General features: G+C 37.8%; 3 protein-coding genes across 3 annotated transcripts; 1 reads left to right on the top strand and 2 right to left on the bottom strand.

Annotated features, from left to right (window-relative positions):
• The first annotated feature begins 701 nt into the window (after positions 1 to 701).
• Positions 702 to 10,253, top strand: LOC143448986 (uncharacterized). Its single transcript, XM_076948987.1, has 18 exons — positions 702 to 1,157; positions 1,271 to 1,348; positions 1,500 to 1,736; positions 2,271 to 2,345; positions 2,807 to 2,929; positions 3,769 to 3,952; positions 4,162 to 4,307; positions 4,412 to 4,489; positions 4,592 to 4,740; positions 6,791 to 7,187; positions 7,446 to 7,523; positions 7,666 to 7,878; positions 8,243 to 8,314; positions 8,492 to 8,614; positions 8,861 to 9,068; positions 9,216 to 9,361; positions 9,439 to 9,516; positions 9,670 to 10,253. Exons 1-18 carry the CDS (start codon positions 728 to 730, stop codon positions 9,822 to 9,824), a joined length of 2,970 nt encoding a protein of 989 aa, XP_076805102.1. The 5' UTR covers positions 702 to 727; the 3' UTR covers positions 9,825 to 10,253.
• A 194-nt stretch (positions 10,254 to 10,447) lies between these two features.
• On the bottom strand, positions 10,448 to 15,269 carry LOC143445422 (phosphatidylinositol 3,4,5-trisphosphate 3-phosphatase TPTE2-like). Its single transcript, XM_076944524.1, has 11 exons — positions 14,370 to 15,269; positions 14,096 to 14,305; positions 13,842 to 13,973; positions 13,596 to 13,713; positions 13,224 to 13,386; positions 12,913 to 12,994; positions 12,690 to 12,840; positions 12,296 to 12,482; positions 12,126 to 12,223; positions 11,949 to 12,044; positions 10,448 to 11,065 (listed from the first exon to the last, which is right to left on the bottom strand). The coding sequence occupies exons 1-11, from the start codon at positions 14,726 to 14,728 to the stop codon at positions 10,889 to 10,891; spliced, it is 1,773 nt and encodes a 590-aa protein (XP_076800639.1). The 5' UTR covers positions 14,729 to 15,269; the 3' UTR covers positions 10,448 to 10,888.
• Positions 15,270 to 15,415: 146 nt separating this feature from the next.
• Positions 15,416 to 23,605, bottom strand: LOC143445430 (RING finger protein 150-like). Its single transcript, XM_076944534.1, has 9 exons — positions 23,402 to 23,605; positions 23,108 to 23,317; positions 22,690 to 22,768; positions 21,405 to 21,528; positions 20,960 to 21,098; positions 19,146 to 19,297; positions 17,762 to 17,855; positions 16,713 to 16,793; positions 15,416 to 16,139 (listed from the first exon to the last, which is right to left on the bottom strand). Exons 1-9 carry the CDS (start codon positions 23,543 to 23,545, stop codon positions 16,002 to 16,004), a joined length of 1,161 nt encoding a protein of 386 aa, XP_076800649.1. The 5' UTR covers positions 23,546 to 23,605; the 3' UTR covers positions 15,416 to 16,001.
• Positions 23,606 to 24,190: the final 585 nt, after the last annotated feature.

Genomic DNA, 24,190 nt, shown 5'->3' with positions numbered 1-24,190 from the left:
AAGCGCTATAGGAATGTAGGCAGAGAGGAGGCGTTTGTGAACGCCATTTAGTTTAGATTTTAGAATCAGTAAATAATTCCAGTTGTTAGTTATATCGGACACGATGAAACATTTCAACAAATAGATGATCTTTTCTTTATTTATCAATATTCAACACATTTAAGCTGAAAAAATTCATCGGAAAGCGACAGGTTTGGATTTGTAGGTGAAAATGGTGAGATGCGTCAGACGCTCACGTTAGCAGCTTCACGCACATTCTACTCGTTTTCTTATATATCACCTGGCAAGCGTACTCGGCACTATGTGATCGGTCACTCGGATAGATTTTGAAATTATGTTTTCTTAGTTCATTGATCGGCTTGTTTTAGGTTAATAGTTAATCCCGTTGTCGGGATCGATAAGTGAGATGATCAAGGAACCGCTTTTCACAAGAACATGGCCCCGCAAGATAGCACAGACCATTGCCGGAATAGTCAGCTGGCAGGAGTGGCAGCGGTACTATGAATTGTAGATCTATTTTCGTCCACTGTATATTATGTAAATGTTGAGCAAGTTCACGCTACGGAGAGTAAGTTGTCACAAGCCATTTAGAATGTATCATAAGAAAAATCTGAATGTCAGGAAGGTGTTGACGTAATTACATCCTGTCATCAAATGCATTACAAGTGTAAAACTCGCGATGGGACAGCGCTTGCCTGTTATTCGTGTTTGAGCTCTTACAGCAATCATGGGTGGTTTGTTTTCTCGCAGAAATTATAAAAAGTCGTCTAAATTTAAACGTCATCAAAAGGTGACGTCATCAAGCGAGGACGACCTGCTGTCTTGCCACGTGGGTCCGAGTATCGAAGAAAGAAAAAGAGAATTGTTCAAAACGTCGTCTTCTGACAACTTCGGAGTCGAAGAGTTTGAAGCCTACGTTAACACCAAGAGCAAAGCATTAAAAATGTCATCAAAAGGGAGTTTTGAAAAAGATTGCATCGAAGTACATAACAAGTACAGGAAGAATCACGGCGCCAAACCGCTACAGCGAAAAAGTGAACTTACTCGCCACGCACAGGACTGGGCAAATAAGCTGGCAGCTCAAGGTGTGCTGAAACACTCCAACAATCGCAATTATGGAGAAAATGTCGCCATGTCAAGCAGGCAAAATCCTACCGGTAAAAATTCTTCAATAGTATTAAGGCATAACTCTTCAAGTAACATCTTAATAAACTAACCCTTACATCGACAGCAAACCGTGAGTAAAATTTGCATTGTTTGTATACTGCAGCAAAGGAGATGACGGCCATGTGGTATGATGAAATTGCCAAGTACAGATTCAACTCTCCTGGGTTTCGTTCAGGAACAGGTGAGTACAGAAACGTAGCGAATGCAAAAATTAAACAACGGCTAAACGATTTTACAATGGATCATAAGTTTCGGTTATCGTGGCCCCAGTTATTTTATTAGTTTTGCCGTCGATGTTTTACCCTTTAAAAAATAAGCAACCCCATTCTCAGGTCACTTCACGCAAGTTGTATGGAAGGGATCAACCCATGTGGGAATCGGTGTCGCTAGCAGCGCTAAGGGGACGTTTGTCGTAGCCAATTACGAACCCCCGGGCAACATCTCAAACCCGGGATACTTTGAAAAGAACGTTTGTCCAGCCGGGAGCAAGAGACGCGACTCCAGTTCTTCTTCATCGTCATCATCATCATCATCGGACGAGGAGGAAAGGAAAAGAGTGGTTGTAAAGAGTAAGTGATGTGGTAACGCAGTCATTATCTGGTACACGAAATACTCTTTGTATTGATAACTATACAGAACATAGAAATCAATGAGAGAGCATATGCGTGAGTATAAGTTTGACTGTTTAGCTTTACTATAGTTTTTCCAAAGGCAGCGTCCTTAATATAAAGCGCATCGATCGACACTTCCCTATACACGCACATGTAATAATAAAGACAACACGTTTGTCGCTTTTCCACACTGTTGAAGTTCTTTAGGTGTTCAGTGAAGTGTTGTAAATGAAACCTGTAGTTATAGTTGTTATAATATCTTTACAAAAACTGCTCGTACTGTCAGCCGATTGTAAAGCTTCCCGTCGAATGCTGGTCATTACTTGTAATATAGTCTCACCGACGGGAGCGTTTGGCTTTAACAGTTTCTGCAGTATATTAGCTATCCGTCTGGAAATAACCAGTGTGACGCAACTTCCGTTATTCCTTTACGAACAAACTGCAGACTGTACTGTTAAACCCAAGCTTAAATAATAAACAACATTATGACAGAACCAGCAGAGAAAGGTGGAACCAAAACTGAAACAAAAGTGAAAACCGATGTCGAGGAATTCACGGATGAAAAAGGTATTCATTGTTATAATAAGTATACCCGCTTGGTTAATTACGTAACCCTAGTCGGGAGGTATATTCTATATGATATCTGTGATACCTGTGTGACAGGTTGAGTTCTTTTGGATGCTAAGATTAAAAGCTTTAAGATCGAGACAACATCTTGAATCTTGTATGCCATGTCCATCAGAATCTACAGACGACTCTGCTTCCATAGATATATAATTAAATATTATTCGTGCGTATATACTGTGATGGCTAAATTTAACGTTTTACTGTATAGTGTTTATACCACAAAGGCACAAGGTACCGGCTAATTTATAAAACGAGCCCACAATCGATACAGGCTAATCTAATAAAGTAGGATCAAGTCTCAACACAGTCGGTCAGTGGCGCGTCACGATAGTGAGAGATGACGTCACAATAGTGACCTGTCAAGCATTTCTTTTGTATATAATCCACGTACTATTTACCAGGTCGTCGAGTGAGGAAAACGACAAAAACTACAACAACAATAACGACAAAGGGTGGCTCGAAGTCGACGTCAACAAAAACCGAAGTCAACACCGAGTACCTGAGTGGAGCTAGCTCAAGCAAAAGTAAGTTTGTTCCACACAAAGAAGTCTCAATTCTCTGTTATGAATGAATTCACAGCTTTCCCTACATATCGTAAATGGTGTTGGAAGAGTGTAACATATAAGGCGACTAGTTTGAACAAATCCTCGTACGCTTTGTTTTATGTTGCTATCACACACTGTAATGAACATAATGCATGTTTTATTTACTGCTGTGTGTTTAACCTAGGATGTAAAACGATATGAAAACGCAGCATGAATTTATCATTGGTTCAAACATGAGCGCCAGATGTGGTTGCCACGTTTTTTAAATGTTGGTCACTAGATAGCAATGTTGCACAACAATTTTGAAGTGATAACAGAAATTCATTTGGGAATTGGATTTCTTTATTACATCTTTCTTTTGGTGTGATCTGAAAATAACTTCCAGAGCCTTCTACAGCTATTCAACTTTCCTCAAGAGGTTTATATACTAGCTGAATACTCAGCTATTAAATAATTGCAAGTAAACTGCTGTCATATTGAACGGCAAGCCAATATGCATCTATTGACGTTGGAAGAGCTAATAGCCCGACACCCGTTTATATAAGGTAATGAAATGAAGTAACAGTCGCAATATACTTGCAAATGTTAGGATGGCAACTAGATATTCAGCCGCTAGATTTTACAGGAAACCGCGTAGAAATGTAACCCACCACTCGGATTTGCAGCAATGGCTGACAAGTAAGACAGGAAATGCAACGTGAAATCGCATAAGATTTCCCGTGTCAGCTTATAGCTACTCTGCGTAAAATCTCTTTTCTTTAGATGCTTTAACAAAGGCATGAAAGACCACAGTTTAAGACATTGCATGTGTTTTACAGATCGTCATGATAAAGTCGTCGGTGACGTCGGTCGCATGCGGATCCGAGATAGGAGCAGCAGCAGCAGCAGCAGCAGTGATGAGGATGAAAAGACCAAGAAGATGACCGAAAAAGATAGGAAAAAGTTTGAAGACGAATGCATCAGTCGGCACAACGAATTGAGGAAGAGGCACGGAGCTCCTCCGTAAGTGCAAACAACGAAAATCTTTTAAATGCTTCATATTTTTAATTATACAATTACGTGCAATTTATTCGCACTGAAGACAAATAAATTTGTTTCCCTAAATTGAAGAATATATGTTTAATTCCTGACACTCAAATACCTTATTGTAGAATTATAAACTTTAAGAATAATTAAAGAAGTATAGCATATAACACGCAATCGCAATTTAGGTTGAAAAGAAACAAAAAGCTAACGGAGAAGGCACAGAAATGGGCCAAGCACATACTATCTTTGGGGCGACTACAACACAGTAGCGACAAAGAGTATGGCGAGAACGTTGCGTACAAATACGCGTCCAACAAAACACGTTTTGGAGGTAAAATGATGGGATATGTAAATCCGGTAGCGGTTAACTTTCTTGTGCACGAAATTCCATGGTCCAGTGAACTTGATGTTATAACTTTAAGCTTTTTATTTCAGGAAACGAAATTGCTGACATGTGGTACGATGAGATACAGAAGTACAACTTTAAAAAGGCGCAGTTTTCATCTGGAACAGGTTGGTTAAAATCTATTGGCTTGACGCTTCCGAACTGTTATATCAAACTTGCTACGAACGTCGCAAAATCTCAGTGATCTAATTGACCTGATTTTCTTGCAGGACATTTCACTCAAGTTGTGTGGGAGGACTCGAAGGAAATTGGAGTTGGGGTTGCAGATGATGGAAAAGGGACAATCTTTGTCGTTGCAAATTATTATCCGGCTGGAAACTTTATGGGACATTTCGAGAAAAATGTAAAACCACCCAAAAAATGAAAGAAATTTGCAGCAAATGTGTCAAATCACCTCAAATCGACAGTTCCAAATAATTTTTAAGTTCTTCCTTGTTTATTTTCCCTTTATCAGAAAATACTTTCTTTTCCGCAGGATTGTTGCTTGCTGATTGTCAATGATTATATAACTTAATGCAGTATCGTTTTGTTTGTGTGTGATTGCTAAATGCTTCAATTATACCTGTTTAATTACTTTAATTTTTTCTTTGTGCTATGTAGTAGATTTCCTTTAGTCATACGTATAGACTATATTCTGCATCTCTCAAAGACTCCTTTGACCCATTTTAAATAAGAAGTAATTTTGTATGAGATGTATCCCGAATATTCCCGAGTATTGTATTTATAAGTTTGTGTTTGATAAAACCGAAAGAGATCACGACTAACGAACGTAGTTAACTATTTGGTTGATTTTGTTCTGAGTAGGCTACATTCCACACATGTCATGTATGCAATATATTACCATGAAAATGAATTTTTTGTCTGATTTCAAAAATAAGTACTTTGAAGTTGGATCGTTTTGATGTTGTTTTGATCTGCCTAATTTACGTCTCTAAAAGGTGTCCGAAAAGAAGGTGGGACTATTCCATAGAAAGCTATGAAGACCTGTAGTTACCGCAACATCGCCTTGCAATGAGGATGCACTCTACCACAGTCGCCTGTTTTTGTCACATTTAGTTTCCGACGTTACATGCCATGGTAAAGACGCGGTCATTTAAAATGAAACCAACTATCATAACAAAAATACCAAGCAAAGACACAAAGCATATAAACCATTTTGTTTTTTAGTGTATTATCTTCGTGATACTGAAATATCAGGGGTAAAGTTCACTTGGTTCATTTCACGATTGAAGTACAGGTACTGACGTGCACTTGCATAAGTCAATGTTTATCTTAAACCATGGTACATCAAACAAAATCCGAGTAAGTCGGTTAAACGTTAACCTTAGATATGGATGTGATGACGCTTCTTTGTCTTTCTCTCATCCGCAATGAGTTACGAAATTAATTAGAGGTCTTCTTCCAGCTTTTGCCAACACACCCGAGCGCTTATTAGCAATATGCCCTTACTAACGTGAGTCAAATTTTAATACATCACGTGCAGCACTTGATATATCATTGACATTACACTCATATTCATATTACTCAAGTATGGGATGTGCTAAATGGTTTACAAACTGGTTTCGACGGCGCTATATAAGCCATTTTTCTTAACCTTAACTTTATTATAATTCAAAGTTTAAAGTTACGGTTGTATCAGCCATATAGAAATAGCGTCAGTTTCAAACAAAAACATAGAACAACCCATCTTAGTAGAAAGATTTTTTTAGCCACGCTATGAACGTCTTCACACCAACGGTAACATCAAAATTTAGACCGTAGGCAAAAACTACATACTGTTATCACAAAAGTTTTGACGCATTAATTGCATCTTATTGACTTTACATGAACCTCGTTAATACCTAATCGTATTCATAGGAGCGGTGAGCAATATGATTAATAAGCTGTCGTGTACTGATCTGTGAGCTAGCGTGTACACATAGCATATGACTCACCATCTTACATCAGCGAATAATCATTGATATAGAAATTGCAGGAAAGAAAGTGTAATATCTTTATTAAATCAAATGGTGCCTACAAGTTTTCCCAAGATTTTTAGGAAGTGTCTTGCTTTTGAGGGAAAGTAACTGCAATTATAACTGTCATGAGAGATGTAGTAACCGAGGCAGTGGTGGGATTCAACAGGTTCTTGGAATTTTAATAACCCCCGCGAACCAATTGTTAACAAGCGTATGTATCTAGGCCTATGTGTATATCGGCCCCGGGTCAATAAGGCATGTTGCTAGTGAGAGAACCGGATGTTGCAGTATTTAAATCCCACCACTGGTTGTAAACTGAACCGAGGGCTTCGAAAGTATTTTAGTCTGTTTTGTCTTCAAACGCATGTACTAGTAAGTTGCTGGTAATCTGAATTAGCAAAAATTAACAGCAGTTCTTGTTTTTTCGCTAATTAGGGAGGGTTTATTTGAGAACTGCACATCTTTAAACGTCATCAAAATGGGACGTCATTAAGCAAAAACAACCTGTTGTCAGTTGTTATTCTAAGCTTAGTTTTTGGCAGAAAAAGAGAATTGTTCAAAACGTCATCTTCTAACAACCTCGGAGTCGAAGAGTTTGAAGCCTACGTCAAGACCAAGAGCAAAGCATTAAAAATGTCATCAAAAGAGAGTTTCGAAAAAGATTGCATCGAAGTACATAACAAGTACAGGAAGAAGCACGGCGCCAAACCGCTACAGCGAAAAGATGAACTTACTCGCCACGCACAGGACTGGGCAAATAAGCTGGCAGCTCAAGGTGAGCTTAAGAACTCCAACAATCGCAATTATGGAGAAAATGTCGCCATGTCAAGCAGCCAACATCCAACTGGTAATAGCTTTGACATTCCATGTTCTGTTTGGGCTGGTGTGACTGTAATAAAAGCCTGATCACAAAGTCACAAACTAGCTGGTAAATGATGTTTCTATGATTTCACCCGTAAGATGAAACAACTGCAAATGCAAACGCAATATCGTTTTCTAGAAAATTTTAATTTAGAACAGTTTATTCCTTTCTGATGAATTCTTCTGAATTTTTCTGCACTGATAATAACAAGTCAATGCAAACGTTGTTCATTTTATTCTAAAGCAATCGAGATAACGGCCATGTGGTATGACCAAATTGCCAAGTACGATTTCTGCTTGCCAGGGTTTCGTTCAAGTACAGGCAAGTGTAATTATCTCCGTCCCAATAGAAATTAAATCATAGATTTATTGACTATTTATATGAAAGATTATTCTTGGCATGATCGTTTACTTGTATATCTATATTTCTTCTCAAACTAAACAAGTTGCGTTTATCTACGCAGGTAATTTTACTCAAGTTGTATGGAAAGAATCAACCCACGTAGGGATAGGAATCGCTAGTGGCGCTAAAGGTACATTTGTGGTTGCCAATTACAAACCGGCTGGCAACGTCACGAACCGGGGATACTTTGAAAAGAACGTCCGTCCAGTTGAGAGGAAGAGAAGCGACCCGTCGTCAAGTAACAGTGAAGAAAACGAAAGTGTGTTTGTTGAAAGTGAGCATAGTCCTGAACAAATATCAACCTATATCGTATCAAATTTCGAGGGTTCCCAATAGTTTTGTGCTTTTGATGACTAGCTTATGACAAATATTTTTCTGTTGTGGCCAAGCATTGAGTAACTACCCCAGTTTTAGCGAACAAAAAACAACTTTTTTTCTATAAGACCAGGTCATAAACAAAGCAGTCGAGGCTTGATAAGATTAGCCTAGGAGTTAGCCTAGATTAGCTGAACTAAACCGAAGTCAGCATTGTCTAACACAAGAAAGCAGTTTTGCTATAAACGCTTTTATCTGTGCAGGCTACATTTTTATTTTTGAATTTAAACTTTGTTTAAAATATAAACGTTTTTTTGTGACAGAATTAGCGCAGAGCGGAACCGAAACTGAAATAAAAGACAATACTGATGTGGAGGAGTTCACGGACGAAAAAGGTAAAACCACGACAATGTATTTTTGCCTATTTTCTCACGTAGAGAAAGTAGAAAGCAGATGTTTAATACAGTGAGTTACTTAAGCCTGATACCTGCAGACAACAACAGCAGCCACGTATATAGCGGTTATAATGTGCCTTTCATGTTAAATCCATGCGCTATATTCTATAACAACAGGCTGCCGAGTGCGAAAAACCGTAAAAACCACGACAACGACAACTACAAAAGGAAACTCCAAAACGACATCAGTAGAAACAGACGTCGACATTGAATATCTAAATGAGAGTGACTCAAGCAAAGGTTTAGCGTTTGGAGTAAATATTTCCTGTGCTGTGTGTATTTGCACAATTTGATTTATTTCTTACACGAGGATTCCGAAGGAGCAAAGGTCATGGCATCATTTATTTTACGATGCGTCATAAGATGTCAACTTCTACACGTTCAACGTTTTTCAGAGTTTATCAACTGAAAATATCTGTCCGTTAAAGGATCGCACAATGTTTTTATGACGATCATTCTTATAGCGTCTTTTGTAAAATTTTATAGATAATGTTGGAAAAGTATTCGATGATGTCATTTGCATACCTCCAGGCGAGAAGAGCAGTGAGAGCATTGGGAGCAGGAGCAGCAGCCGCAGCAGCAACAGCAGTGATGAGGTTGTTTCAAAGAAGATGTCCGGGAGCGATAGGAAGACGTTTGAAGATCAAAGCATCAAACGACACAACGAACTGAGAAAAATTCATGGAGCTCCTCCGTAAGTGTATATCAAAATATTTTAACACCCACCGGTCATTTTCGAAACATCTTTGAAACCTTGGTTTTCCACCAAATTATTATCGCAAGAATAATATCTTAATCACATACAATTTTATGAGCATAATTGCGCGCCTATTTTGCCCAGATTGCGAAGAAGCGGACAGTTAAGGGAAAAAGCACAGAAATGGGCCGAACGTTTGTTAAGTCTACGGCGACTGCAGCACAGCAACGACATAGAATATGGCGAGAACGTAGCATACAAATTTTCCTTGGATAGATGTCGCTTTGAAGGTAAAGTAGTATACGTATAAAAAAGCACAACCGGTGTATTATCCATAGCACAAAGAACTTCTGTTGTTGAATCGCAGGTAATGAAATAGTTGACATGTGGTATGAAGGGCTGAGGAATTACGACTTTACAAAGGCGCAATTTTCATCTGAAACAGGTTGGTGGAAAATAATTAACGTTTTTACAATTACATGAATTTCGATAAAAATCGCAATTACAAATTTCGTCAATTACAAATACATTCGACCCTACCTAGCGGGGTTGTATTACCCATCTAACAGACCGCAAACTTGATTACTGTCGCTGGCAGGGAATTTCACGCAAATTGTTTGGGAAAACTCAACGGAAATAGGAGTGGGAGTGGCCGACGATGGGGAGGGGACAATCTACGCAGTTGCAAAATATTACCCGGCTGGGAATGTCAAAGGACTGTTTTACAAAAATGTAAAACCGCCCAAACAATGAAAGTAACTAGGCGGCAAGTGTTTTGAAGCAGCAACTTTTTCTCCACTTTCAAATGGTTTACTTTTTTTCAGTTATCAATTTTCTTGTTTTTTAAAGAAAATTTACGTTTCTTAAAAAGGTTAGCCTACCTGGATGTCTTTTATTTTTTAGTAAATTATGAAGTTTGATTTATTTTGTGACAGTGTAATATCCTAATAGGCTAAATTGCACATGTATAATCACTTCAGCCATTTGCCTACTGTTAGTAACATTTCTTAATTGCATTCGTACAAATGCTTTTGAATAACCTATATGCATGCGCATGTATACTGTAATCATCGAGTAATGTTTTTTTATTTTTAAATTTGTTTTCAATCCTAAAATTCATTGCCAATAACCGAAGGTGTTCTTTTTTATTGCAAGATTAATAATAGTATTAATAATAACTTTTTTTTATTTCAAATATAGTGTGTGAGGAAAGCAGCCAACTACATTTATTTTGCCTTAGCCGCCTTTTACCAAGTAGGGTATACCGACTCGTAATATAGTTAGTCATTGTTGCAACAGAATATCATCATCTGCAGCTTTTTGGACAGCTGATTGCATTCTAATATACAAAATCAATAAAAAAATTGAACTAGAAAGAAATGGAAAATGATAAGATTCACAGATAATATTATATGAATTTTCTTGTGAATATAGACTTTAAAAAGCATTTATAATTTAGACAAAACTAGCAACGACTACTGCAGGCCTCAGTCAACAACAAATCTTGAGGCTCCAAATTCCCAGGCTAATTTGATAGAGCTGGGCATCAAGCAGTCGAATACCAATGCCTATCGCTTCCCTTATGGAATAAAATAGCTACAAAGTAATGTAGAAAAAAGATAACAGAACTTTTGACATATTAAACCAGTGTGTTAGAGCAGAAGTTTTACGTATGTGCTACGTAGTCCAACTAGGTTAAAATAAATTTCTCTAAATAAAAGAGCAAGATTTCACAGATCCATTCTAAACGTGTAGTCCAGCAAGCAAACCCCACATTCATAAGTTATTTTCTATTGTGTATGTTATAAGTCGCGTCACTAGGCGTTTTCGAATTTCAAATCTATCGAAAAGTCCTCCTGGAATATGTGCCATGTCTTCTTCTTGTGGGGGTTGTCCAGCTCCTCGCGGGACAAGCTCAACGTGTCGTCCTCCACAAATGACGTGTTAAACCAAAAGTAAAAAGCACAGTTGTCGTAGCCGCGTGGCAAATTTTTCTGCATTCATAGAACGATGTTATAGCGTTACGGTGTACTTATGCCTTTATTCCAACGCCGGAATAAATCAAACGTATAATCTAAAGTCCTAGCTAAAGGTATTGTACAAACGTTTTAAATTTACTCGATATCATCGCCCAACTAAAACCCAATACTAAATTAACAGAAAATTCTGGAATTATCGACAAATGTATATTTCTAGTCCGCTATAGGTCGAGGGAGTTGGATTATTCCGGTGCAGGTGAATCGATATATTCCATGGTAATGGTAGGTAAACATCATTGAGAAAAATAGCTTTAAAGTTAACGTTTTATATCAGAATAAAAACAACTGAAAAACACTTGTAGATAGTGTGCTTGGTAACTTCAAGTACCATGGCAAGAATGTTTTCTGCTTACTTTATGCTCTGTAGTTTTACGACCAAATATTTTTGTCCACAAATTAATCTCGAATAATTTCTATCGCTATATCTACAGGATTAGAGATTAATAAAAAAGTTCACCTTGTTGAAAGTACCTATTTATAAAGTGTTCAATAATCAGTGGTAAAATAGCAGTTTAGTCCACAGTTAAATTACGATTTAATGACAATAATTGACTTAGTTACACTTGGTTGTGAATATCTTATGACTTTGCCTGTTAATGGGACGTTACAAGTGTGCGCGAAATGCTACATGTTGTGATCATTTTTTTTATTTTATACCAATTGAGTTTGGCAGCTACGAGTTAAGGTTTTAAATTATCGTGAGAATTCCACACAAAAATTTTACATCTCGCTTCTATCTAACACTTTGCCAAAGTTGTCCAAGTCAACTTGGTACGTTTTCAAATGAATCAAGCTTATAAGAATAGCTGCCACCATTACCAGCCAAATTATAACTCACCGCTGTCGAAGTGAAGCGAACTTTCACATCTCCTGCCAAGGAAGGACAATCAACTACGTCACAATTTATACTGTTTTCTGATGTATTGTGCTGCACCTGAATATGAAGGTTGTAAAATGAAATGTAAGAAGGAAGCCGCGGTTTCACAAGCTACGATTGTGCATCTTCCGTATTTACCTTGCAATTGTATTCTTCAGCAAACTTACACATTTGCACTTCTTGACCATCGGACAGTATTTGCATTGACAAATCAGAGCCGTTTCCTCTTCCGACACCTAATAAAGACTCCTATTGGTCGTGTGATCAAATATCAAGCCACATGACATGTGTTTTGAAACAGAGCTTACCAGCAATAGATTTGATGGTGACCGACTTGATTTGCAAGGATCTTTCCAACGGTACTACCCCATTGTATTTGTATTTTATTTCTTCAAAATATCCAACGTAACGAATCTGTGATGCGGTCTCTACCCCTTGGAAGGTTTGGCCAACTTCCATGTCTGTTCTTCTCAAACCGAAGTAATTCAGAGCGTCCTATGCAACGGAAGAAAAATTGGAAAATACAGCGCGTCATGAGCAATCCTTGGATATCAAGATTCCATGTTAGGTTAGCCAAAGTGACTGAATATCTCGAACTAATATACAAAGAAAAAATTAACAAACGTCATAAAAATCGTTTATTAAGCAATGAATCTGTTTGTACGTTCAGTCAGGCCGATGCCTTAGTAAGGCGATTATTACTTTAGCATTCTGGAACATTCCACATTCCAGGAGCCAGGAGCAGACGATTGTTCCGGTTCTTCCTTTTCCTCCCTTGCAGTGGATCGCGATAACGTTTTTTTCATCCTGCGACATCCACTCCTTTGCATCTTCAATAAACTTCATGAGATCCCTGAAAAATATTTCCTCCTGATCACCAAAAGAATCCGATAGTCAAAGTCAAAGTGCGATCAGAACCACATACTTTATAGTTGGCACGTTGTGGTCATCAATCATGACCCGATAGACGCTTTCGTCAAACATTTTGCCGTCGTAGCTCCTTTCACCTGATTTGAAGAGATAGAAATAACGGAATATAGTAGCAGTTCAGTTCTTTTGCAGGCAATATCTGCGCGACATCCTTTACAGGACAAGATAAGCATTTGCTATGTGGAATTCTATAATCAGTTATAACTGTGATAGAAAACTGATTATAACATATCAAACAAGATTGCCATTTCTGTCACTAAAGTTCTCTTTTAGTCCTAATAAGTAGCCGTTGTTGTCGTAACTCACTGCACAGATTGTAAATCTTGTATTTTCCTGGATGCTTCGTTTTGAAGAATCGGCTGACTTCGGCGATTGGGTTACGGAAGAAGCTTTGCATACCGCTACTCGGAAATGACATAGCTATGACGTTATCAGTGACGTAGGTCAGGTCCAAATCGAATCCATCTTTCTATACCACGTATTATACATAAGACATTACTAAGACCAGTATAAGCACAAAAACCGTACCATAATAAGCTCATAACCTAAAAACAAGCATTAGTCTATTCCACTTTCGACCAATAAAGCAAAAGGATAGTAACAACAGGTAGATGGTTCGTGCGATATGGGAACACGATAGTGCACTAGCTATACAGCATCAAAACATCACATAACTACCTGGTATCTTCTCTTATTTTGGGATACCGTTTGACGACTGGATTTCTTCATTTGTTGATGTGAGTACGCTATTCTCGCTACTCGAATCACACGCAGCAAACGAGCCAAAACTATTATCCTGCTCAAGGAAAAGAAGAATACTTCGCACTTCTCTTATCAGGACTTTGGGTAATATATTGGGGATACCCAGCACCGTTAAAAGTGTAGGAAAAATGCAAAATACAAGCAGGTTTGTATGAGTTATACCTTCCGTAGTCGTTCTCAGCCAGCTGCGCCACATACTGGTCAAGTGCGGTGTAAATGAGAGTCACAATAAAAGTGGAGACTATGATGATGGCGTCTGCCACCTCCCAAGGATTTGTGAAAAACGCTTTGAATCTGCAAGACCCAAAAACACCACCTAGCCGAGCACATTAATCTTCAAATGTCTTAGGAACACACTTGGCCCAAATCACACCCGAGCACAACCACCACGTAAGGCTCTATATCAGCAACCTTACCCGTACGCAAAGATCCTCAGGAATAAATCGAGCATGAAAACGCAGGATAAAAAGAGAGCCATCGCGTCGAAGAACATCTGTGAGCTTTCAGTTTTATTCGAGATGCTCAGATCAATGATCATGAGAATGATGTCGAGAATGATTAAAATTACTCCGAAGATGCGGATTCCAAGGTTATCGATAAAATTGCGGACCTTGTGCTGCGCTTTCCTGCAAGACGTGGAAGATAAGACAAGTTGTGAGTGACCAGTATATTGGATGAGGTTTGGCTTACTGGAGGTCATTCTCAGGAATCTCTCTTCCTTTACCGTCATCTAGATCCTTGTCGTGGAACCAGAGGTCCGATATCTCGGGGATGTTTTGCACCCCGTCTCCACGTTTATTGCTTTCAACCTCTCTCAGCTTGATCTCAGTAATGTCGTCATTGATTCTCACCACACTGCCAGACGAGTTCGAATCTGTCACTGTTTCTGACCAATGTACCTTCTTATGCTGACTGTCCTGCTTCAGCACTGTCCCGTTGACCGGGATGGTGTCGGTCACAGTCGGTACAAGTGTTGCCTGCGTTGGGATGCCGTTATTGTTAATTAACCCATCGTCATGTTCAAATGATAAGTCGGTAAAGCCTTCCATAGCGACTACCGTAGTGACGAAACCTCATCTGGTGAAAATTGCCTTTACTCTGAGTGCAGTTGGTCACTTATTAACGAGGTATAGGGCATTGCACGAAACGCGTCAGGCTGTGAACTATTGGCAATGTGTGAATAGTTGTCGCACAATCAAACCCCTAATGTTTGTTTATAGCGGGTTTATGGAATGCATTTGTCAGCAAAACATGCTTAATGGTTGCATCGTTGTGTTAAACCGGCCCCTGAGTGTTCATTCAACGCTGCTACCCTTGAAAAAGAAACTGAGTTTTACCCTAACGGAAGAGAAACGTTTAGCGGATCGGTCGCAACTCTTTACACTGCGAGGCAATGCAGTGATGTTTAACGAATCGTTAAAACAACCGATTGTGTGTTGTGGCATATTAGAAGGCCCAGGTCAGACATAAGTTTACAAGAACATTTCCTTCTAGACGCAGAACACGAAACAAAATATAACCAAGGGGGCAAACGCAAGAAGTTTAATATAACTATACAAAGTGTGCGCAAGCCGCAACAGGATCGATAACGCGGCAGTTCGCATATCAGCTTGTCACACGTTGACATATAAGGAAGGTTTCTCAATCTTTGCAAAACGAGTCTGAGACGCATTTCTCTTCATATGTTTAACTGAATGTCAGCTTCGGTAACACAAAGAACGCGGGTAGGCCTGGCGTAATGTTGTCAGCATGGGGTTTATTCACAATAATCCAAACAAGCGATGCACAGAGAATTTTGGACAATGAAGCGCAGACTTAACATAGAAAACTTTAATTTGACGTATAAATCACGAATGATCAACTTTTTACAAAGCTTCGTTCCGCATAAGATGTATTCATTGTAAAAATTTAACAAGTGCGCAAAGAACAAATTTCGACGAGGTACCGAATATGTAACTGGATATGACGTCATACAGATACCAAAGAAAAAAAGCTCAATATATAATTAATTAATCAACCGAAATGTTGTACATAAATGAACTTCAAGGAGACGCACATTTTATGCAGCTTACACTCACACGTTTTCACGGAATCGTTCACGTTTCAACGTTTTGCTTTTGTAAGCGGCAATTTCGAACGAACAATAACACTCAAAGACGATCGCCACGGAACACCTTACACAACGAAAATCGCAACAACAGTACGAACTTAGTGGCGTGGTCTTCATAATGGCAAAAGTTCTGACGGGTAACTACAGTATTTGAACACACAACAGTGAAGGAATTTGGAACAAGTGCTGAGTAAGTGCAAGTGGGAAAGAATTTATACGGACAGGTCAACCTTTGATGAACCATTCAACGCATCACCGGAGCCCGAAAAGTGAGGCTGGTCATCGCTTTCTGGAGGAGACTCGTTGCTGTTGGCGATGATGTTGAGAGACGATTCAGCCACGTCCTGTTCCTGGAGATACAAGCATCAGATGATGTCGGGATCATGCAAACAGGCCTCCATCTTTTAATACTGATTACATTTAATATTGATACACGCAAACCCTAACGAACCCAACCAGGCTGACACACGCACATTCTTATAAACAAAGCAGTGTTTATGCTGGAAAAGTCAAATTTAGCATAACAGTTCACACAGCTCTGAACAATAGTGCCAGACAACAGCGTCAAGCGAAAGTTTTCTTTGTTCTCTCCACGTTCACAGCCAACCACTCGAAGGCCCCGCTATAAAATTTCTAGGTATTGTTCAATCAATAGAACGCAACTCGTTTGCTTCTGAAGCATCAACTGTACACATCGTGCAATACAAAAAGCCTTCCTTAGCACTGACAACTATTCCTTTATGCGCAGAATAAATAAAACTCTACATAATTCGACAAGAACAACTGACAACAATGTGCATAAGTCTTAAACATATGAAATAAAATAAATATGGTGTAATGGGACATCGGAAGCGAGCGTGTTCAAGACAAAAGATAAACTACGGACAAGGTGTGATTGCGTTCGATCATACACAAGCACTCACTTGTTGATCGACGGGAGCATCTGATGTCTCCTCCGTTTCACTATGACGCTCCACATCCAGCGCAGGATTATCATGCTCCTCCTGAACAAGGAAAGCAAATTTAAGATTGAATAAATGTTTAAATTGAACGAAGTTCACAGGAATTTTCGAAAAGCGTCGTACAAGAACATACAAACGCTCTAGGTCTAGGGAAATGGCGCTTTCGGAAAAGTTTACGTCACTGTGAAAAAATGGAACCAAAACCTGACTTTGCGACCATCGAAGAAATTTTTAAAGCTTTTGAAAATAACTTGTTTGATTTATAATGACGTATAAAATGTATAGCCTCGGGTCTACAATGACAACGCACAAACGAAGCGGTTGTTTAGCTTGTAGCTTCTTAAATAAACCTTACCTTTAACCACGATTAGAAGTAAACGTTAGATTTCAATAACATCGACTCAACTGCCATTAGCATGAGCTAATGACATAACTACATCCTGACTTGTTGTACTGGTTGACTAAACAGCAATGCGCGTATCTGGGCCGAATTAATGGGCTGTGTAGACTGGGCTACAATGTTTCTCAAAACGATAGTTATCTCAGAGGTTGTGTATTTATGCAACGTGCTTGTATGCTTGATCATCCATGAAGCAGCCCCAGGCTGTAAACGTGAACTGAATTATAAGAATATATCCGAGAAAACTTAGGCCGCGTGACGTAAGTTGTGCAGATTCCGGGATTTTACAACGGTTATTATCTATAAAGGAATGAAGCTACCGTTTTCTAAACTCGCTTCAACGACTGTATGCATAGCTTTCGGCCATGGATTGAAGCCAACACAAGAAAAACACAGCAGTCCGCTTGGGTGTCCATCAATTAATTATTAATGGGTCAACTATTAATGTGGTTGGAAGGACATGCCTAAGAGGTCATTCCGCAGTTATTGTAGGCATCGCACACTGAAAGCTCCATACGAACAGGAAGCATCGTTGTATTACGCGCTACAGGGCGTGATATGAATAAGTTATGTAACTTCATTGTGCGCCATAGACTGTTACAACCCTCACCAGGCCAAGTGCTTTTAGTACGTTGACTTTGCACATCGGGCAGGTTCTCTTTGACTGTAACCACGGGTCGATGCATTTCTTATGGAAGATGTGTCTAAAAAGAAGAACAAAACAACTGGTTAAACGATTAAATCAGAAATTGTCTGTAACCGTGATATTTCAAGGCTAAGTATACAATCGGTTTTTTAAAGGAAACTTTTGGGTTGACGTTTTTGGTAACTTGTCCTTTAACTTTTCAAGTATCAGAACAAAATATGTTGTAAAAAAGTTTCTTGCGGAGTTCCTTAATTTCAAGACATGAACTTGCTTACTAAAATTTACTAAGGAAAGACCGAATTCCCGTTTTCAGTACAAACAAAGCAGAAGGCTTGGAGTTTGCTGTCAAATTTAGAACAAAATCATACAGCTTCATAAAAACATGCATTTAAAGCCAGCACAACAGACAAGCGGTGGTGCAAGTACAAGCGAAAAAAGTTTCTTAACTTTGTGTTGGTCCGATATTAAATTGTTTATTGGCTTTTAGGCAAGGGATCGTGCAGTATCTTGTGAAAGGTTTCTTACAAAAATTGAGTTCATCTTACAAACTTGCCAAAATTGAATGGATAGCTCAAAGAGGAAGTGTAAAAAGATAAAGCACGTGTGTGAATAGAAGTAACTTATTAACTACGGCAAGTTCTCAGTTCAACAATCCAAACAGCTTTCCTGTGACACAATGTAAAATTACGTCATATTATTTGGCTATTGTATCCCAACTAACACAAGCTTACGTGAAACGACATGGACACGCACAGAGCATATAGTATTATAGTTAGTAACATGTTCAACTCACCACGATGATTAAGATATGTGAGTGTTACTTAATGGTAAACACGACAAAGGTACACTATTTTTAAAACTTGTTTAAAAACTACCACGTTGATTGAAGATATGTGGTCGATTTACTTGTTATTTTTCAAAGGCCATTTTTGTACAAGTCGAAATAACGTTTAGCTTTTTAACGAAGCGGATATAACATTAATTATTAAGATTATCGGCGTTAACTGGAGACTACTGCGATAATTAATCAAATAAAACCGCTGTGGACATCTGGACGATGAAGAAATAATAACGCTAGAAAAAATTTCCGCAAATCTCTATCTGTTATGATCTACACGGCAAGGCTGGACTTTCATTATGTCAAATTGAGTAGTTCTTATGAAAAGTATTTAATGGAATGTATAAAAATAAATATTTTCAAAAAGGGAACTCCGTGCCTTGTAAAATACATGTGCTACATGTCACGAATCACTTGCTAATTACAGAAACATGTAAGAAAAACATGCTGTGGGGTCAAAAATTCGTGCCAAAAACGTCAGAGTACGAATCAGTAACTTTAAACACTTACTTGCATGGTAATTCACGAATAGTGTCTCCTATCTTATAAGACTCAAGACAAACTGCACAAATCGTCTCAGACGATATAACGCTGTCTCCGCGTTTTACCGTTAAAACAGGTATCTTGGCCAGCGCTTTCTGGGCCAGGCTGGCTCGAAGTCGCTGAAAAATAAATATATGGATTAACGATTAACCTCATGGATACGTAAACGTGTACAAGATAACATGTCTTTATAAAGACTGGTACTTTCAAGTCCCGCTGGATACAGTAAACCGAGTAAAGCAGTTGTTTTCAACTTGTACCAAAGCAAACTAAACATTGCAGTAACTTCAGAGTCATGCTAGGACGATTTACAAATTACCCTTGACGCCATATTTGAAAGATTCGATCAACAACACAGAGTGTACCGACTCATATGCATGAAGACAACGCATAGGAATTTCGACATACAAAATAAAACTGCCTTTAAAAATGAATAGCTAGCACACTTCGTATGGCTAGGCGAGAAAACAATCAATAGATTACTATGTAATTAAATTTCAGGTAAGCTCTTCTTTGTGATTTGAAATAATAATATGACTTAGGAAAATAGATTACCCTTCTAACTACAGAAATGCTCTATTGCCATCCTAGAGTTATGTTCTGGCCATATTAACAAAGAAGAAAATTCCTGGTAGACTGGTGGAATGTGTAACCTTAAACACAGACAAGCTACAATTTTCATCTTTAATTTGTATGTTGCAAAGTTATGCAACTCAAATTAAATAGTTGCATCCACGTTTCCATTAATTTACGGCCTATGTTGTGTTATGGACCACAAGTAATATTCACTATTTTATAACACAAACCACAAATGAAATTTATCGTATATGACAGGGCGTAAGTAAAAAACAAACCATCGAACATATCCAAAATATTTTCTAAAAACATTTGCTGGGATGGCAAATATTGTGGCAATTTCTTTCATTTTAACCGATGAATAAAACAAGAGTTTGCTCGCTAAGACCAATTTTTTAATAATGGTGCTATGCAAACAAGTATGATAGTAAATATAGTATGGTAAATGTTTGATGAAGTTATGACAACAATAGACTGCTTTCTAGAGTCTTTGCTCAGTATTGATAAACACCATGAGCATTTGTTCAAATGAACATTACGAACAGTTGTTCAAGTAAAATAAAAAAAAGATGGCCACATAGCCTAAGCTGGTATGTTGAAGTCTACGCCACAATAAAGGCTATTAATGTTTCCAATAAAAATTCTAAATTCAGGAAACTAAATGATACTCATTCTTATCGAGACAGTGTGTGGATACAAGATTGGATAAATGTAACAATAAATTTACAACAAACTCTGCAAGCTACAGAAAGTAATAATTTGCTACCATTAAGTGGACGAAACTTATTGACTTTTTACAGCTGTCCTGTTAAGAGAAATTCAATAAAACAATACCAAGTGTACTTGATCAGCAGAATGCACATCTCATACATACCGAGAGACTTTGTCAGGCCAAACCAGCACATATGTTAGGACAATAATGAAACTTAACTGATATCTTTGAATTTGATTCCTCAGTAAAACACACACACGTTATAACGCCACCGTTAAGAAAGGTAAATTACCACAATCTTAAAATCAATACACCGCACTAGTGCTTGGGTATTGTACAGGTTGACAATTGTTTGACCTTGGTAGTGTGTGGTTACACAATTGAGCATTGCTTGCCGATAAAAAGAAATTCCAATTTTTTGTCAGCGTGAATACAACTTAAAGAGACACCAGAAATCAGTACAAGTAAAAACTTAGCCAGCCTATACACGTACCTGGCTTCTATTGTGTGTTTGAATCATTCGAAACCTTTGAATGTAATAGAAGACGAGCCACGCCAACGACACCAACATTAAGATCATGAAAGAAACAGAGACAAATATGATCGAAGTTTTTTCAAGCTGAAAGCTGCCACTGAAAAACAATTTAAAAGGTAACCACCATATACGTAGCGTAATTCTTACATTGGCGGAGTGCAATTACAGCAAACATATGTCTATTTGCATAACTTTCCACTTCAAAAGCAGAAGTGTTATGTGCAGTATATTGGGGAAAGGACATGGGAAGTGGGGTTATATATAGAACCCATACATATTCAGCAATGCAATGCACGTTTACACATCTATAAACATATTCATCAATTGAAAAGGCTAATTGCGTTGACAGAAAAACAAGGATTGCTATTTGCTGTTGCCTTCAGTAATAAAATAAGTATTGTACCTTGAGTTAATATGTTCCTCTCCAGGCAAAATACTTGCACTAACTACATTTCCATCATTTACGAGAGCAGCAACTTCACTGCCGAGGTCGTAGTGAATGCTGATTGCAACGATTTTTGGCGCATCTTAAAAACATAAGTATGTCCATTGTTAAACAAAGGATATGCAAGATGCATTTAATATAAACTGTAAGTACATATAGAAGTTTAAATCTTTATGAAAATCATAATTTCATTTTGAAAATTTTTATACCGATTCATATTTCTTTATATATACACAAATTTAGCAAGTTACATGATTGAAATTCTGTGACAAAATAGACATGAAGTGTAAGCTCTTTAACCCAAATGTGCTTGACAGTTAACTGTTGATTGTTACAAGGTCAAAGGTCCAGACAAAATACCAAAATTAGGACAAAAGTTTTGCAATTGTGGTCATTTATAGCAACAATTTCATTTCCCAGACATTTTTGGAGCTCCAGTGAGAGACTTTGTGTCTTTTCCAGATGCCAAGAATTAAAAATTATGCAGCATGTAAAATAATACATAAATCTGATAGAATGCCAAGGGGTTAAAAGTAAAACAACAAATACAGGCAGTGGAAACAAATTGTCTTTTCAAAAGAAATGTTATTTTAGGTACTTCAGGCGTATAGGTTAAAAACTAAGATTTCTATGATTTTGTTGTACTCTTACGTAGGCCTTTAAAATATTTCTTTACACCATTAAGAGAGCAGCTCAATTGGCATTGATGTTTTAGCCTGGGATTTACTCTAGCAGAGCTAAGCATTTCAGAAAGTTTCAGGTGGACATAAAGAATGTAGCAAAAACGTGGAATGAAAAGTATTTAAGATATGCAATTTATAGCCAAAAATTCTGCTTTTGACTTTGAGTCTCTGTAACAGTAGTTTGAGATAAGTAATTATTTTAGCTGTATTCCGATATGAGGTAGTTCCAGGCATGCTCAATCCATATGCAAAGTTTATAGAAGTCCAATTTGGTATTTTTGGGTAAGTGTTTTTTGATAAGTTAATCCATAAAGAAACATACTAAGCGATTCACCCTTCTGATCCATACGACTCGCCGCCAACAATTTAACTAGAAATTCCAGGTAAGTTAAAGCAACTTAACATAGTGTATGAACTATTAAATTCTATATACCATTTATTAATTTTTAACTTTAGATAACTTAACTGGCAATTTAATGGGTCCGTTTAGCTGAGAGTCAATTAGCTTAAAACACATATTTATTCTATAAAATATGATATTGAAGCTTTATGTAATGCACCTTTATGACTCATTACAGGGGGGCCCTTGTCATTCTCCTCACTGTAGACGATGACACCGGTTGCATTTCGATTGTAGGCCTGAAACAATCAATGTCTCCACATAAAATGGATTCATACACCTGGATTCATCAAGTGACAGATCTAGGGGATGCATAATTATTGGACCACGGGTTTTCGATACTCAACAATTTTTTAGAAAAACTTTAATCAGAAGATATTATGCTTATTAGTTGGTCTTTCCGTAAACTATATTTGTGCCAGCCCTCTACTCTTTGGTGTTAAGTGCATTTGCATTGACAACCTAGCACTAAGTTACACTGGGTAGTTATGTCAGTGACACCAATTTTGGCAATTATATGTTATTTGTGATCATAGTGATTACTAGTTTAAGAAATCGCAATACTGTGTAGAGCATACATTGTTTATCTTTTCCGAAAATGTGCAATTTCCACGAGAAATCAATGCAATCCAAGGAGTTGATGAGTTAATTTCAGGATACATGAAGCTTGAACAACCATCCCTTATCCCAGTTACTTCATCTAGTGAATGCACAATCATCCCTGACGCACTGGTCTTTGGAGAATGGCTGCCATATATTCCAATTTCATCAGTTGTTGACTGGGAACCCTACAGAAAAGCAACAAAATTTTAAACGTAATGCAATTAAAGCAAACAATAGATGTTTTGTTAGGTAGAAATAACTTAACATACCAACATTCCATCCCCAAGTGAGCCTGAATAATTAAAGAAGACAATAGCGCCATAGTAAGAGCTGCTAGGTCCATCTGTAGTCATCGCCCAACATAGTTTAAAAGCAAATAATAAACAAAACAAACTATATGTAGTACCAGCCATTTTCACAATCAAACAGAGTGCTTATGCTGAAAGTGTGAATCCTAAGCATTAATACAAACTTAAAATAAAGGTAAAAAACTAAAAACGGCGACAAGGCAAATTCAAAGGAAAGTTCTGAATAAAATTAAAGCTTAAACCATGTACTTTACAAAGCTGGAAATCTTCAATTTACCTATAGGTACAGCTATATACCTTACATCATCTAGTTTAAGGTTTCAAACAAGCCAAGTCACACTGGAAAGTGGAATCTAAGTCTACCTCAGAAAACTATTCACTACCAATTACGATATTGCCTACTGCTATTGGTAGATGAAAAGTAGGCCACCGTACTTCATTCATCATTTTAACCGATATTTACAGCATAAATTTACTTTCTCAAAATAGAATTTGTTTTCCTTTGAAAAGTTTTATACTAACACTATAAGCTAGCCTATCGCACAGCACAAACAAGACAAAAAGTATAATTTCCTTGAGTTCTTTCAACTGTAATTCCTTACGGTCTGCCTGATGACCATCGCCAGTCAGCATTGACGAAACAGCGTGCATCAAAATGTAAACATTACTTCCTAGTTACAAGGCATGCTATTCTGGTTAGTGCTGATGCAAGGTACAAGGTGGTACTAGGTATCAAAACTGGACTTTGGT

The sequence above is a fragment of the Clavelina lepadiformis genome, chromosome 1 (assembly GCF_947623445.1).
Source record: "Clavelina lepadiformis chromosome 1, kaClaLepa1.1, whole genome shotgun sequence".
Taxonomy (NCBI): domain Eukaryota; kingdom Metazoa; phylum Chordata; class Ascidiacea; order Aplousobranchia; family Clavelinidae; genus Clavelina; species Clavelina lepadiformis.
Note: the sequence above shows the minus strand (reverse complement) of the source record. Positions and strands in the feature narration are given on the sequence as shown.